General features: G+C 32.9%; 5 protein-coding genes and 1 long non-coding RNA gene across 11 annotated transcripts; 5 read left to right on the top strand and 1 right to left on the bottom strand.

Annotated features, from left to right (window-relative positions):
• Positions 1-1,160: 1,160 nt before the first annotated feature.
• Positions 1,161-1,730, top strand: LOC104713240 (defensin-like protein 4). The gene is made up of 2 exons (XM_010430325.2): positions 1,161-1,275; positions 1,368-1,730. The coding sequence occupies exons 1-2, from the start codon at positions 1,212-1,214 to the stop codon at positions 1,544-1,546; spliced, it is 243 nt and encodes an 80-aa protein (XP_010428627.1). The 5' UTR covers positions 1,161-1,211; the 3' UTR covers positions 1,547-1,730.
• A 1,117-nt stretch (positions 1,731-2,847) lies between these two features.
• Positions 2,848-3,476, top strand: LOC104713241 (defensin-like protein 1). The gene is made up of 2 exons (XM_087466795.1): positions 2,848-3,039; positions 3,140-3,476. The coding sequence occupies exons 1-2, from the start codon at positions 2,976-2,978 to the stop codon at positions 3,316-3,318; spliced, it is 243 nt and encodes an 80-aa protein (XP_087322921.1). The 5' UTR covers positions 2,848-2,975; the 3' UTR covers positions 3,319-3,476.
• A 376-nt stretch (positions 3,477-3,852) lies between these two features.
• On the bottom strand, positions 3,853-5,495 carry LOC104713242 (uncharacterized). Of its 6 annotated transcripts, none has more exons than XR_015566672.1 (6): positions 5,409-5,493; positions 5,240-5,328; positions 5,059-5,157; positions 4,803-4,865; positions 4,341-4,586; positions 3,853-4,132 (listed from the first exon to the last, which is right to left on the bottom strand). It is a non-coding gene; the product is annotated as an uncharacterized LOC104713242 (long non-coding RNA). The 6 variants fall into 6 exon arrangements; XR_755593.3 differs by having other exon boundaries at positions 4,824-4,966; XR_015566670.1 differs by having other exon boundaries at positions 4,803-4,966.
• Positions 5,496-8,109: 2,614 nt separating this feature from the next.
• On the top strand, positions 8,110-8,656 carry LOC104713243 (defensin-like protein 1). The gene is made up of 2 exons (XM_010430326.2): positions 8,110-8,225; positions 8,328-8,656. The coding sequence occupies exons 1-2, from the start codon at positions 8,162-8,164 to the stop codon at positions 8,504-8,506; spliced, it is 243 nt and encodes an 80-aa protein (XP_010428628.1). The 5' UTR covers positions 8,110-8,161; the 3' UTR covers positions 8,507-8,656.
• A 4,001-nt stretch (positions 8,657-12,657) lies between these two features.
• Positions 12,658-13,193, top strand: LOC104713244 (defensin-like protein 1). Its single transcript, XM_010430327.3, has 2 exons — positions 12,658-12,763; positions 12,865-13,193. Exons 1-2 carry the CDS (start codon positions 12,700-12,702, stop codon positions 13,041-13,043), a joined length of 243 nt encoding a protein of 80 aa, XP_010428629.1. The 5' UTR covers positions 12,658-12,699; the 3' UTR covers positions 13,044-13,193.
• A 1,407-nt stretch (positions 13,194-14,600) lies between these two features.
• On the top strand, positions 14,601-15,201 carry LOC109126256 (defensin-like protein 1). The gene is made up of 2 exons (XM_019229477.2): positions 14,601-14,739; positions 14,840-15,201. The coding sequence occupies exons 1-2, from the start codon at positions 14,676-14,678 to the stop codon at positions 15,016-15,018; spliced, it is 243 nt and encodes an 80-aa protein (XP_019085022.1). The 5' UTR covers positions 14,601-14,675; the 3' UTR covers positions 15,019-15,201.
• Positions 15,202-15,887: the final 686 nt, after the last annotated feature.

Below are 15,887 nucleotides of genomic sequence, written 5' to 3' on the forward strand. Positions count from 1 at the left end.
GTCAGATTAACCAGTTTATTAGGTTACATTTGATAGAGATATAGTCTAATATGTGGTTGAAAAACCAGCCATCAACAACTGTTCAACAACTTATCTTTATGTTATTATCTACTTGCGTGTTAATTATATTGTCTACTATGTATGTGTTTAATTTGTGGGGACAAGTAAAACACTAAGTCCCCATTATTTCATTACAAATATAGTTTGATCTTAGGCTTCCTATCAGGCTACACATATATACATTGAACTAAAGTAGTAATAGTCATCATGGTTTTTGCTTCCATCATCACCATTCTATTTGCTGCTTTTTTCATCTTTGGTGCTCTTGGTGAGTAATGATCTTATGATAATTATGCATGGCAAAATGGCAACTTAATTAGAATTTATTTGACAACACATATATATTACTAATAAGTTAATAGCGAATTCTTTATAAAAGAATTAACTAATCTTGAGTTATGAATGCAGAAGAACAAAAGATGGTGGATGGTGGAAGCGCAGAAGTTGTGCCAAAAGAGAAGTGGGTGATGGTCATGAAATAGTTTAAACAACATTGTGTTCAAGAGTAAATGCATAGTTGGGGGAGCAAGACATGGATCTTGCAACGCTGTCTTTGTTTCTTCGCATCTTAATGTACCAAAACTCTTGGTGCTTTATTGTGTGTTGGGTATTATACGCAGATTAGCCCAGTCCTAAGTAAGTGTAACACATCTGTTCATGTTCATGAGATTTAAATTAATCTCAAATCAAAACCAGTTATCGACAATGGAACGAGATTTTACAAATTATCCGCATCAGTATCGACAGATGCATCGGTTCATATTTCACGAACTTCTTTCCAAACATTGAACCGTTTAAACTACTTCTTGACCGAGTCAAATTAACTAGCCGCCCATGTGAACGATGTGACACTTGACTCCAAGCCAAAGCAGCCACTTAAGTTACAAAGATAACGATGCAACCCATCCATAGGGAAAGATATGTGGTGGAGAAACCAGCTGTCAACAATGAATAGACCAGAATGTTATCTTTGATATTTCTACTAGAAGACGCTTAGTGTTTTATTTGTGGGGTTACGGTCCGTGATTATACGATGCACAAATCGAAGACTAGTTCACCATCATTTCATTATAAATAGAGGTTAATCTAAACCTTATTTCATCACACAACACATACATACATACTTTGAAAACAAAATAGTGATAATCATCATGGCTAAGTTTGCTTCCATCATCACCCTTATCTTTGCTGCTCTTGTTCTCTTTGCTGCTTTCGGTGAGTAAATGATCTTATCATATGAATGAAAATTGTGTGTTTAAATGTTAGTTTCAATTATTTTGATAACTAACCTTGAGAGATATATGCAGAGGCACCGTCAATGGTGGAAGCACAGAAGTTGTGCGAGAGGCCAAGTGGAACCTGGTCAGGAGTTTGTGGAAACAATAACGCTTGCAAGAATCAGTGCATTAATCTTGAAGGAGCACGTCATGGTTCTTGCAACTATGTCTTCCCCTATCACAGATGTATCTGTTACTTCCCATGTTAATCTCCCAAAACCCAAATATCTTTGGTGCTTAAACACGTGTGTATTTTACATAAAATAAGTCTGTGTTACTCTATGAGTGACTTTATGACATGCATGCAAGTTTATGTTTGAATGTTTAGTTGGACTTTGTTGTTATAATACTCATATAAATGTAATATGTACGACGTAAGACTGTTTCTTTCTATTTCGTATTTGTCTCTACAGCAGGCGACACCCCAACAGGACCACTAATTTTTATTTATCGAAGACATAAAAACAGAGAAACACACGACCATTAAATGACCTACGAATATGCATGTCAAAAACAAATTTATCATTTATATAAAAAGAATCTAGGACGTCACGTTTTATCACTATAGCCAGGTGAAACCCCCAATTTAATAGTTTGATCAGGCTACCAAATTCATGCATGGTGGAGAAATGAAATATTGATTGAGAGTGAATGACGGGGAAAAAGATCCAAATGTTTTACGGAAAAATTCAGAAAACTCAGGATTATGGATTTAATAGTTTGATTAGATTAATTCCTTAAAGAATTACCGAAAAATTCATGCATGGTGGTGAATTAGTCTTTATTTTTAGGCTTTTTCATTAATCCTTTTACGATTTTTTTTACAGTTATTTTGCCAATTCCTTTGTTAACGAATTTACAATTTATACCTAGCTAATTTAACTAATTAATCCACCAAATTTTGATGAATTTCATCGTTTATTTCTTTAATTAATCACCCTGAACTAGAGGCTCCAATTAGCCCTTTAGGTTCAGACCATTACGGGCAATTAAAGGTTAATTTAGGTCTTGTATATTCCCGTTTCGGTTTTCAGTTTAGCCTATTACGGCCTATTACGTTCAAGGGTCAGGCTATGACCAACACTTGTTTGGTTATCCATAGCCGACTAATAAGCTAATGTATGGTTAAAGGTGTTTCTAGGTCTTAATGGCGGAAATCTCGTGAGAACGGTTTCTTGTTCTGCAAACTTGGCGGAACAATACTAGCTGTTCCTGAGATCAACCAAACCATGTCGATATACACTTACCCTATCTGTGAAAATATCTGACATATCAAAATACTCGTGTAACTATGGCTTAGTTAAGATCTTATTTCTCTTGAGTCTTGACCACACATCAGTAGATTAAGCAGCCGCCTATGTAAACGATGTATCATTAGGTCAAAGCCAAAGCAGCCATTTAGATATTTGGAAAATATATGGTGGAGAAACCAGTAGCTATCAACGTACTATATATGCATAAGTGAAGATCTTATCTGTTAATATTAGCTACTAGAAGACACTGTGTTTAATTGGTGAGGTTATTACTACGTGCTTATACGATGCAAGTAGAAGACTAACACACTATCATCATTTCATTATAAATAGAGGTTGATCTTTAGCTCATTTCTTCACACAAAATAAAATAGTGATAATCATCATGGCTAAGTTTGCTTCCATCATCACCCTTATGTTTGCAGCTCTTTTTCTCTTTGCTGCTTTTGGTGAGTAATTATCTAATCATATGAATTAAAATTTGTGTTTAAATGTTATTTTCCTTTATTTTGATAACTGACCTAGATATATATATATATACATATGCAGAGACACCGTCAATGATGGAAGCACATATGTTGTGTGATAGGCCTAGTAAGACATGGTCAGGGGTTTGTGGAAACAATAGTGCTTGCAAGAATCAGTGCATTAACCTTGAGGGAGCACGACATGGATCTTGCAACTATGCCAACCCAACTCACAAGTGTATTTGTTTCTTCTCATGTTAATCTCCCCAAAATCGTTGTTGCTTAAATGGGTGTATTTTACATAAAATAAGTCTATGTCGCTCTATGTGAGTGACTTTATGACATGCATATTTATGTTTTAATGTTTGGTTGGACTTTTGTTTCTATAGTAATATGAACACTTTGTGTTTTTTAAGCCATGACTCACTACAACAAATCTGTACATTGTTAGCACGAGAGAAACGCTATAATATGTAATTCATAGCTCTTTTACAAACGCTATATTAGGCCACTGTTATTGTAGGTACCTCACATATGATAGCGCATAATTCGTATGCTATGGTATAGTATTATACCATAGCAGTACAGAAATGTTATGTTATCCTGCTTTTCAAATTTTTAAAGATAATGTTATAAGTCATTTTACACGCTATGTTAGGAGTTTTTACCGTAATTATATCATAGCACTAATCAAATGCTATAATATATTTTATTGGATCACAAAATTCATGCTGTTTTATTTATTATTATAATTTTTTTTTTCAAAATTTGTTTAAATATATTTATATTTTTACATTTCATAAAATAATCAACATACATAACATAAATTACATTAACCAAAATAAGTCTTACATAACAAAGTGTCACCAAGTCTTAAACAAAATAAAACTAACATTAAAAATAAAATAAAAACACTATTTGACATGTACATGTAACCCATCCAAGCCTTTCTTACTTGTAGCAAAGACTCTCTTTTAGCTGCTCACTCAGCCTTTCTTGAAACAGTCCAATGAACAGCTACTAGTTCACTTTGAATATATGAAAAAGACATGTTAGTTATCCTCTCCATATGTATCTGCTCATATGAAACAAAAGAATCGTGAGAAGCCACAATATGCCATTAACCCTATAAGCACATATCAATCACATAGAGATAAATAAACCATAAATTGTAAGTCTTACCTATACATGAGCGAAAATATACGAGACACAATTCAATATCAGAAATAAACATGAAAATTGTTAACCTTTAAGGAACAATAAAGAGTATAAAGAATTAATACCAAATCATCATCATCCATTTGGCTGTTCCCACCACTACGGTTCTCCCTCAAACCTTATTTTCTTCTTCCAGCTGTGCGCATCGTTGCTTTGCTAAGATCATAAGGCTTCGTTTGGCTTCTCGTAGGAAGAGAAAACAATCTAATGTCAATCAAAAGCCTAAGCAAAAAACATCTTACCTGAAATTTGAGCTGCAATTTCCCTATCCTTATGCTGGAGTTGTGCTTTGGCTTCAAGTCTAGATATATCTGATTGTTGTCAATACACAGTAAGAAAATGCAGATAGATCCATAACGGAGAAAAAAAACATGTAAAAACATCAAAGTTTTGAAACAAGCTAAAAAGGAACCAAATGTCTTTCAGCTGAATAACATTCTCATGATGCAGCTTTAGAATTTTTATCTCCGTGATTGTTGTTATCAAAAACTGCATCAAACCAATTGTGAGAATGGAAAAGGTAGTACTTGCTCAACAGGAGGTAAGACCTTCTCCTTGAGGTATCCTCTGAACTGTGCTCCATCTTGATCCTAACGAATGAAACAACTCATTACACTTAGCAATCCAAACAAATGATTCAGAAAATTGCTTTCCCAAAGCTCGAAGTGATACTTGTAGAGGAGAGACCAATCTACCAAAAAAAAGATAATGAAAATAGAAGGTTTGAAATTTACATATATGAATCAAATCTATAACTTTAGCAAACCAAAATTAATCAATTACCTTTAAAGAATTTGTTCCACCGTAGATATCCCCACCACAAGCATGTCAAAAACTCTGTCTTATTTCCATGTTGACTTAACTCAAAGCAATTCATCAAAACTGAAATTAAGAGATTAATAGTTACTCAGGCAAGGAGGAAACTACAAACATGAATAGAGTTAACGGAAAATTCATCTCTTACGTTTTCTTAAAAGCTTTTGAGGACCTAAAACTGTGCCTCCACCAAAGGCTTGTTCCACTTATCCGCTCATACTTTCCATCTCCATTGACCTAAATAAGAACAAGTAAACAAAAACCATAGTTATATAATCCACATTCTCTGTATGTCCTCGAGAAACAATCTACAATACCTCTGTACACAAAACTATTGTTGAATCGACTTATCACCCAAATCATGCAAGCGTTGTGCACTAAAACAAGAAAAAAATAACAAGCTTATGAATTTAATTCGATGTCATGAGAGAAATAAGCATATCATATATGTCATCCAATATCATAGATACAATTCAATATATCGACCTCTCCAGAAAAACATATAATAAAGAGAAATGTTGAACAATCAAAAGCTTAACCCACCTATTGATTTACAAGCAATCAAAATACTAAAACTTTGAAACCGAATCCGAACCATATCCATCGCAAAGAGACTAAATCAGACTCGAGATCTAATCGTTCATCTAAACACAAAAAGGAACAAATCACAGAGAAGAAGAAACAAGAAAAATCATATAAATAAGAACCTGGAGCTTAAATAGTTGAAAGAAATTTGAAAAAATGGAGGAATTTGTTGTTAAGGTAGCTTGAAATCTCGCAAACTTGGATCTAGATAGAGAAAGATAATAAGAGAAGGAAGCAAATAAAAATTGAGGTAGAGGGAGACATAACGATTCGTGTTAATCACTTTTTCGCCGAGATATGAAATCGGAATGGACGCGAAATGAGGCCGCCGACGAGCTTCACGGTGGAGTCTATGGTGGACTCAAAAGACCTAGATTTCAATTTGGGGGAAGAAATTTTTTTTTGATGTTTTGTTCGTCTCGTCGTACAGAGAAGAGATAAGGTTTTATTTTTGCTGTAAACTTGGCACTTTGATATAAAAAACAAAAACAATCTTTTTTGGTTCTATTGACACAAAAAAAAATTGGATCTGAAATGCGCTTAAACGAAAATTTTCATCAAAGTAGTGGTGGAACAAACGATTTTAGGTTCTCACTTAATGAATTTTTATCTTAGCGTCTTTCTAATGCTATTGTATAGTAATTAAAAAAAAATTTATTTTTCATAGCAGTTAGAGAAAATGAGCTATAATCTACTGCTATCAATGTGAACTTTTCTTGTAGTGACTGTTTCTTTTTGTCTAATTTGTCTTATTTCCGAAAAGACCGAGAATTTCTCCACTGTAATTGGGCAGAATAAAGAGTATTAGAGGTACTCGAACAACATCTCCAGTTTCACAAGAAAGTGGAATGTATTGTATAGCTGATTCAATTTAAGAAAGAAAAAAGGGTGGCGGTAAACAGTAAGAATAAAATTAAAATCTATGAATCCAACCCCCTTAAACTAATTAAAAAAAAAAAAAAAACTTGTGTCTAAGATCCACGACTATCATATGCAAAGTTGGTTTAGTTTAGTTTTAATTTTAATCGCCTATTTGACTAAATTAAACAGATGTATGTATATATGTTGTGGCAATATATATGCAGACCAATAATGATGGAAGCACAAAAATTAGGCGAAAAACCAAGTGGGACATGGTCAGACTTTTGGGAAAACAATAATAATGCATACAAGAATAAGTGCATTAACCTTGAGGTATCTAAAATTATTGAGTTTCACGTAGCCGATTACATTGCCAGGCCACTACGAGCAAAGGTTTAGATCTTGCTGCGTTTCAATTTTGCTCATTACTTTTCAAGGTTTAGGCTCTCTATATCCGGTTCGGATTTCTACTGAATTCCAAATTTATGGTTTGTTTATCCATAGGCGACTTACCTAATTTCGTAGTTCCTGCCCTTTCAGTTCCGCCGGCGCCCCTCCTCTCCTTCTGATAGTTATAGTCGTCGAGTGAAGGGGCGATATGAAGAACGCACACTCATTAATTTTTGACGTGCTATATAACCGGAAATATTTGACCATATAGTTTAATTTATTTGACTTTTGCTCATATGGTTGGCTTCCGAAGTCTTTATTCGAAAAAGGACAGTCAAAGTATAACTGTGGACATATATTCACCGAGGGTTGAGACAACCATTTTCAGCATTATCAGGACGATTAAGAAAAAGAAAAATGTTTAGGTCGCTCATGTTCTTCGTATCATAGTCTTTGGGCAAACGACAAGATTTTGTGTAAATGCCAATCTTTATTTAATTTTATTCTGATATATAGCTTAGAAAACCTCGAAGCTAAATTAGATATAGAGACCAACCATAATATTAATTGAGTAGGGATTTTAAGTTGTGCGGTTAAAGGAACGAATATATGTTATACACTTCTTAATTAATAACTTAACTTGCACAGACGATTCATCATATTGGATAAATAATTTCAAGAAAATTATATTGGAGAAGAGAATATTAGAGACAGGTGGCATCTTATTAGAGTATTAAGGTTATATCTTGCGATTCAAGCAAATAACCAATTATAGTATCCTTGATCCCATTTTCTCTTCTAGCTCTATACGCTCTTGTAACGAACGGTGAAAAACTCTGTACAAATCATAAAGACTTGTGTAACTCGATCGGCTTGGTTAAAAATTAAAAAACTTTTCCTGAGTCTTGATAACATCAGATTAAGCAGCCGCCTGCGTAAAACATGTATTATTGGCTCAAAGCCAAAGCAACAACTTAGATATCATTAGAGAAAAATATGTGGTGGAGAAACCAGCCATCAATTATGAATAAATCAAGATCTTATCTGTTAGTATCAGCTATACTAGAAGACACGGCGTGATTAATTTGTGGGGTTGCGATCCGTGATAATACAATGCACAGATAGAAGACTAACTCACCATCATTTCATTATAAATAGAGGCTGATTTAAGCTTATTTCAACACACAACACATACATACATATATAGTTTGAAAACAAAATAGTGGCAATCATCATGGCTAAGTTTGCTTCCATCATCACCCTTATCTTCGCTGCTCTTGTTCTCTTTGCTGCTTTTGGTGAGTAATGATCCTATCAAAGGAATGAAAAATGTGTTTTTAGATGTTATTTTCATTTGTTTTGATAACTAACCATGAGAAATATATATATACAATCTGCAGAAGCACCGTCAATGGTGGAAGCACAGAAGTTGTGCGAGAGGCCAAGTGGGACATGGTCAGGAGTTTGCGGAAACAATAATGCTTGCAAGAATCAGTGCATTAATCTTGAAGGAGCGCGTCATGGTTCTTGCAACTATAAATTCCCAGCTCACAGATGTATCTGTTACTTCCCATGTTAATCAACCAAAAACCTTGGGTGCTTAAACACGTGTGTATTTTCCATAAAATAAGTCTGTGTTAATCGCTATGAGTGATGTTATGACATGCAAATTATGTTTTAATGTTTGGTTTGACTTTGTTGCTATATAATACTATAAATCCTTTTTGTATTTCATGCCATAACTATTTCTTCTTATCTATTTTTGTGTTTGTCTTCAATACGGTCATATTCAAAAGGACTGAGAATTTCTCCAGTTATAATTGGGAAAATGAAAGATTATTCATCCTAGAGGTACCCTAACAACATCTTCAATTTCCCAACTTGATATATAGCTAATTCAAGTAGAAAAGAAGAAAGGTGGTGGTGTGTTAAGTAATACTAGATTAGGACCCGCGGTACACTGTACACTGCGGGCAAAATTATTTATAACTAAAATATTTAAATTATAAGTTATATTTGTTGGTTAAATATGTTATAATTATATAATAATTGTTAATTAACCATATAATACTGCAATATAATTTATTTTTTTTACATAATATTTATTAACATGAGAAAAGAAGAAAGGTGGTGGTGTGTTAAGTAATACTCCCTCCGTTTCAAAATATAAGATGTTTTAGTGGAAACACGCATATTAAGAAATAGTTACTTTTAAAATGTTTAACCAATCATAAACAAGTCTGCATAATATAAGATTTAAATTTAATCTAAAAGTTGCATAGAAAGTTGGAAACATCCTATATTATGAAACAAAATTTATTCTCTAAACATCCTATATTATGAAACGGAGGGAGTATTAGATTAGGACCTGCGGTACACTGTACACTGCGGGTAAAATTATTTATAACTAAAATATTTAAATTATAAGTTATATTTGTTGGTTAAATATATTATAATTATATAATAATTGTTAATTAACCATATAATACCGCAATATAATTTTTTTTTTACATAATATTTATTTAATCAATTTAATTAGATATGTCTATTCTTTGATACCGACATTGTTAACAAAATAATAAAATTATGTTTTACCCTTGTAACACCGAATTAATGATTTTTTTAATTTATATAAATATCAATAAAACCCGTCCTGCTATATAATCCCGTCCCGAGATATTTTATCTCACACTATATCATCTTAATTTTTAATATTATATCTACGGTACAATATATATCATATTTAACTTTTTAAAAGTTTTAAATATTTTTCATATTTAACTTTTTAAAAATCTTTAAAATAAAGAACCGGAATAAACCAAATAAAAGTTTTTAAAGTTTGAATGTCTGATAAATCAAGCTTTCTACTCATTTGTATTCGGAATCATTTTGGTCTCTTTTATAGTATGACTTTGAACCATTGCCCAATTTTTTTAGACGATGTGGGATATTGTACCCGTATTTTTTAATTCATCTATTGAGTAATATATGTCCGTTTTAAAATTTTGTATTACATCATATACAGGAAAAAATCACAATTTTTATTAACTAAATGTATTATAGAATAATTCAGGATAATTTAAATATAAATTCAAATAAAAAATGAAAGGGGATCATATATCTATGTTTGAATGAGGTAGAAAGATTTCCTTATTTTTTTAAATTTTACTTATAATTAATTTTGAAGTTTTGGTAACTAATATTAAAGTCAATGCATTAAATGTAAAAACTTTCCAAAAAGTATTTTTGAGCAAAAACTGCTGCAAAAATACTATTATAGATACTATATATATATACTGATCCACTGGAGTAGAGAATCAATAATATTGATTGCCATAAGAGGAAGATCTGAAGTCGATTATCATCATTGTGATTGATATGGCAATCAATATGATTGATTCTCTACATCCACGACAAAAATATCAGGTTTCCATTTACATGACCGAATCATAATATGCCAAAGGAAAATTTTATTTACAAGTTTTTGTAGCAAGTTCACGTTAAATCACTAGATCGAGTAAAATTACAATTCAATAGATTGACCAGATTATATCAAATTCACGTTAAAGAAATGAAATATTATTTATTAGTTAAATTATGGTAATGAAAGAACTCAAGATCTGGCTATTCATTTTTCTAATATTGTGTATTAAAAAGTAGTCCTGGGCGTTCGGATATCCGAACCCGATCGGGTTCGGATCTTCAGATTTTCGGATCTTCGGATATACGAAAATAGGATCCGATCGGGTATTTTATAGAATCGGGTCGGGTTCGGGTTTTATCCGAACGGGTTCGGATAATTTCGGATACACCCGAAATCCGAAGTGAATTTCAGATATCCGATGGATTTCGGATATTTTTATCCGAAATTGATAAAAGTACCCGAAATAGGTAAAAAACCCGAAACATACCAATATACCCGAATTAATATATAACTTAAATATCAAAAACGGTTATCAAAAAAAAAACGTCAGTTAGGAATTTTAGATTACATATGTATATATATATATATAAATATTTAATGTTTTCATACTAAGACACAATAACTAAGGTGGCAAAATGGTTTATGATACACCAAATAATGTATAAGACCATCTCCATTGTATTTCTCTATTTTTTTCTCTAAAATAGAGTAACTCAAAAATAGAGCACTATTTTCCTCCAATGTATTATTCTATTTTCACCTCTATAATAGAGGTAGTGTAAAAAAATAGAGGTGAGAATAGAGTTGCTCTATATATAGAGCAATCCTATTATTTTCTCTATTTTAGAGTAAAATATAAAGTAGGGTTGGAGCAAATGTTGCTCTATAATAGAGATTTGACTCTAAAATAGACTGGGGTTGGAGATGTCCTAAGGTACCGAGTTTGAGTCCCCATAAGTGCATTTTTGTATTTATTTCGGGTTAATTCGGATATCCAATCGGATTCGGATAATACCCAAACCCGATCAGATATCCGAATTTCATAAAAACTAAATCCGATCGGGTATTTCATGCCACCCGAATCCGAACCGAACTGTCTATTTCGGGTCGGGTTCGGATTCGGGTTTCGGATTCGGTTAAAATGCCCAGGCCTATTAAAAAGCTTTGCGTAAAAAAGGTGCCTAGTTGGCGATAAATCAAGAACATATAAAAAGCTTAGGTTACGGTTTTGATTTCGAACTTAAATTAAAAGCTTGTGTTTCCAACAAACATTTCGAATTCAGGCCGTGGTCTAGATTTCCGATCAAATTTTCAATTTAGATTTATCTTACCGGATAGGATTGTAGACTTGTAGTCCCAATTAGTTTGATTTTAATATCAAATCGAGAATTTGACTAAACTTAATATATATATATATATATATATGTATATATTCACCAATAATGGTGGAAGCACAAAAGTTGGGAAGTTGTGCAACAGTGCAAGGAACCAAGTGCAGGAGTTTGTAGAAATAATGAGTGAATTAGCCTTGAAAAGACACATTAACGATGCTATTTTCCGGGATGACGATCTCTTTGTCCGCAAGAATTACTGTATTGTATTATGCCTAAGTTTTGACTACAGTTTATGTATTTTTGAAAAAAAGTTTGGAAAAAGCTTTAAAATGTTTAAAGTATTAGTGAACAGCACTTTAAACCTTGAAAGAATATCAATAACACTATAAACTTTTAAAATAATTTTATTATTGACACTTTAAACTTTACAATTAATTTTCCTGTTTCAGAGCTAAGGCTGAGATTTTGGTGGATCAAAAACACACAAAAATTTGGCTGATTTTTATTTTGTTAAAAAAGAAAAAGGTAAAAAATGTATTTTATGTGGTGTGAATATATGTGACCAATTCTCTTTGTTAGAAGTAGGTTTCCACCATAACTAACGACTTTTTGGTGTAAAACAGGCCGATTAAATACATATTACTATGGCGGCCGCAAGCACCAGTTTGGTACCCTTCAATTCTGTCTGTTTTGCACCGCTACGAAACAATAATATCGGTCAATGTGACCAATGTAGCATTAACTCAAATCCAAAGCAGCCACTTAGATATTATTAATTAGAGAAAAATATGTGGTGGAGAAACCAGCCATCAATTATGAATATATCAAGATATCTAATATCAGCTATACTAGAAGACACTGCGTGATTAATTTGTGGGGTTGCGATCCGTGATAATACGATGCACAAATAGAAGACTAAACTAACCATCATTTCATTATAAATAGAGGCTGATCTCTAGCTTATTTCATCACACAACACATAGATACTTTGAAAACAAAATAGTGATAATCATCATGGCTAAGTCTGCTTCCATCATCACCCTTATCTTCGCTGCTCTTGTTCTCTTTGCTGCTTTTGGTGAGTAATGATCTAGTTATCATATGAATGAAAAATGTGTGTTTAAATGTTATTTTCATTTTTGATAACTAAACATGAGAAATATATTCATACATCTGTAGAAGCACCGTCAATGGTGGAAGCACAGAAGTTGTGCGAGAGACCAAGTGGGACATGGTCAGGAGTTTGCGGAAACAATAATGCTTGCAAGAATCAGTGCATTAATCTTGAAGGAGCACGTCATGGTTCTTGCAACTATAAATTCCCAGCTCACCGATGTATCTGTTACTTCCCATGTTAATCAACCAAAAACCATTGGTGCTTAAACACGTGTGTATTTACATAAAATAAGTCTGTGTTACTCTATGAGTGACTTAATGACATGCAAGTTTACGTTTTAATGTTTGGTTGGACTTTGTTGTTATAATAATATAATTTGTTTTCGACGTAAGACTGTTTCTTCTTGTTGTTCATATTTGTCTACAACAGCCAACAAAAGCACTAATTTTTATTTATCAAAAACGTAAAGAACATAAAACACTCGAGACTCGACCAGTAAATGGCCGACGAGTATGTCAAATTAAGAATCATCACTTATACAAGAAATTTAGGACGTTGACGTTAAATCACTAGCTAGGTGGCCGGAAAGCCCAATTTATTAGTTTGATCATACTACGTACCAAATTCATGCATGGTAAAAACGAAGGTATATCCAATTTTTGCCGGTAATTTCTTTGTGTTTTTTTTTCGTTAAAAGTTAAAACAATAGTAATTAATAGCAATAATGAATCTAAAAATACATGTTTGGAGTGAAGCAGGAACATATATAGCGCATTTTTTTATTGTCAAAAAAAAAGAAAAAAAGATATACATATATCCTGAATTTTAAAGAATTCTCTATACTTTTAGATTTTTTAAAAACTAATTTATATCTTATAATCTTTTGGTAATTCTTTTTTTTTTAGTTAGTTTATTATCTCAGTTAATCACTGAGCTAGAGGCTCCACTTAGCCCATTAGGCCATTAGGTTCAGAGTCTCAGACCATTACGAGCAATTAATAAAGGTTTGGGGTATTTTATTCCCGTCTCGGTTTTCAGTTTAGCCCATTACGTTCAAGGCCATGAGTCCATGACCAACAATGGTTTCAGTTCTCAGTGCTTGCCTTGCCGGGCGCCAATCGTCTTCTTCCGATGGTTGGAAAACCTACCGCCGGCGAGCGCAACGCATTGCTAAATCATCTAAATGACGGTTAAAGTTGTTTGCCGCTGAATTCTAATGGCGGAACGATACTGCTCCTGAGATCAACCAAACCATGGCGATATTTACACTTTCCCTAACTGTGAAAATATCTGACGAACATGATCTCTCTGGTTTTGTAATTTTAACGATTTAGACAAACATGTTAAGAAAAGTTAAACAAACACTGATGTAAAAAGTTTTTTTCGAATAAATTTTACATTTTATCCAAAAATAAATATATATATATATGACGTAATATACTCGTGTAACTATGGCTTGGTTGAGATCTTTTTTTTTTTTGACAAACTTGTTATGATCTTATTTTCTTGAATCTTGACTACATCAGATTAAGCCGCCGCCTGTGTAAACGATGTATCATTAGCTCAAAGCCAAAGCAGTCACTTAGATATTATCAGAGAAAAATATGTGGTGGAGAAACCAGCCATCAATTAGGAATAAGTCAAGATCTTATCTGTTGTTAATATCAGCTGCTTGAAGACGCTGTATGTTTAATTTGTGGGGTTATACTACGATGCACAAGTTGCAGGCTTGCCAAGTTGAAGACAAACTCACCATCATTTCATTATAAATAGAGGTTGATCTTAAGCTTATTTCTTCACACAACACATACATACATATATTGAAAACAAAATAGTGATAATCTTAAACCAAAAAAAAATAGTGATAATCATCATGGCTAAATTTACTTCCATCATCACTCTTATCTTCGCTGCTCTTGTTCTCTTTGCTGCTTTTGGTGAGTATTGATCTTACCATTAAAAAAAAATTGTGTGTTTTAAATATTATGTTTCATTTATTTTGATAGTTAACCTTGAGAAAATTATACAAATATGCAGAAGCCCCGTCAATGGTGGAAGCGCAGAAGTTGTGTGAGAGGCCGAGTGGGACATGGTCAGGAGTTTGCGGAAACAATAATGCTTGCAAGAATCAATGCATTAACCTTGAGGGAGCACGACATGGATCTTGCAACTATGTCTTCCCAGCTCACAAGTGTATTTGTTACTTCCCATGTTAATCTCCCAAATATATACTTCCCAAGTATGTTAATCCCCCAAAAATCTTTGGTGCTTAAACGTGTGTATTTTACATAAAAATAAGTCAGTGTCACTCTATGAGTGAATTTATGACATACATGTGTTATGTTTTCAAGTTTAGTTTGACTTTGTTGACTTAATATATAATATAAATATTTCGTGTACTTCTGTGCCATGACTGTTTCTTCTTGTCTTCAACACGGTCATTGTTTTCAAAAGGACCGAGAATTTCTCCACTATCACTATATTGGGCACAATAAAATTATAGTATTCTTCCTAGATATACCCCCTAACAGCATCTCCAGTTTCACAAAAGTCGAATGCATTGTACAGTATAAGCTAGCTAATTCAAGTTAAGAAAAAAAAAAAAAAGAGGTGGTGGTGTATTCATGAATAAGAATATATATATAATATATGTAATCCAACTCGATCCGTTGTACTGATAAAAAAAATCTTCTGTGTAATGATCTACGTGAAAACTATGAATTGTCCAATTAAATGACTGAATTATATATGTCAGAAGAAACTTTTATTTACAAGTTTTTGTAGGAAGTTCACGCTAAATCACTAGAGAAAAATCCAAATAGTAAACATATAATTCATCATCAACCCATTAACTCATTACTCATTTAGATGCAAATAGTAAACTATTAGGGTCCATGAGTGGGATCTGGTCGAGTGAACCCATAAGGTTTGAACCATTCTGATATCTCTCGATTATAGTTACAAACAGTAAAGTTGGTTTATGCAGAAGCACCTATAATGGCGGAAGCACGCGCGAAGCCAATTTGGACATGGTCAAAAATTTGTGGAAACAATAGTGCATGCAAAAATAATTGCGTTAATTACC

Source organism: Camelina sativa, chromosome 9, assembly GCF_030686135.1.
Source record: "Camelina sativa cultivar CO46 ecotype springtype chromosome 9, ASM3068613v1".
Classification (NCBI taxonomy): Eukaryota; Viridiplantae; Streptophyta; class Magnoliopsida; order Brassicales; family Brassicaceae; genus Camelina; species Camelina sativa.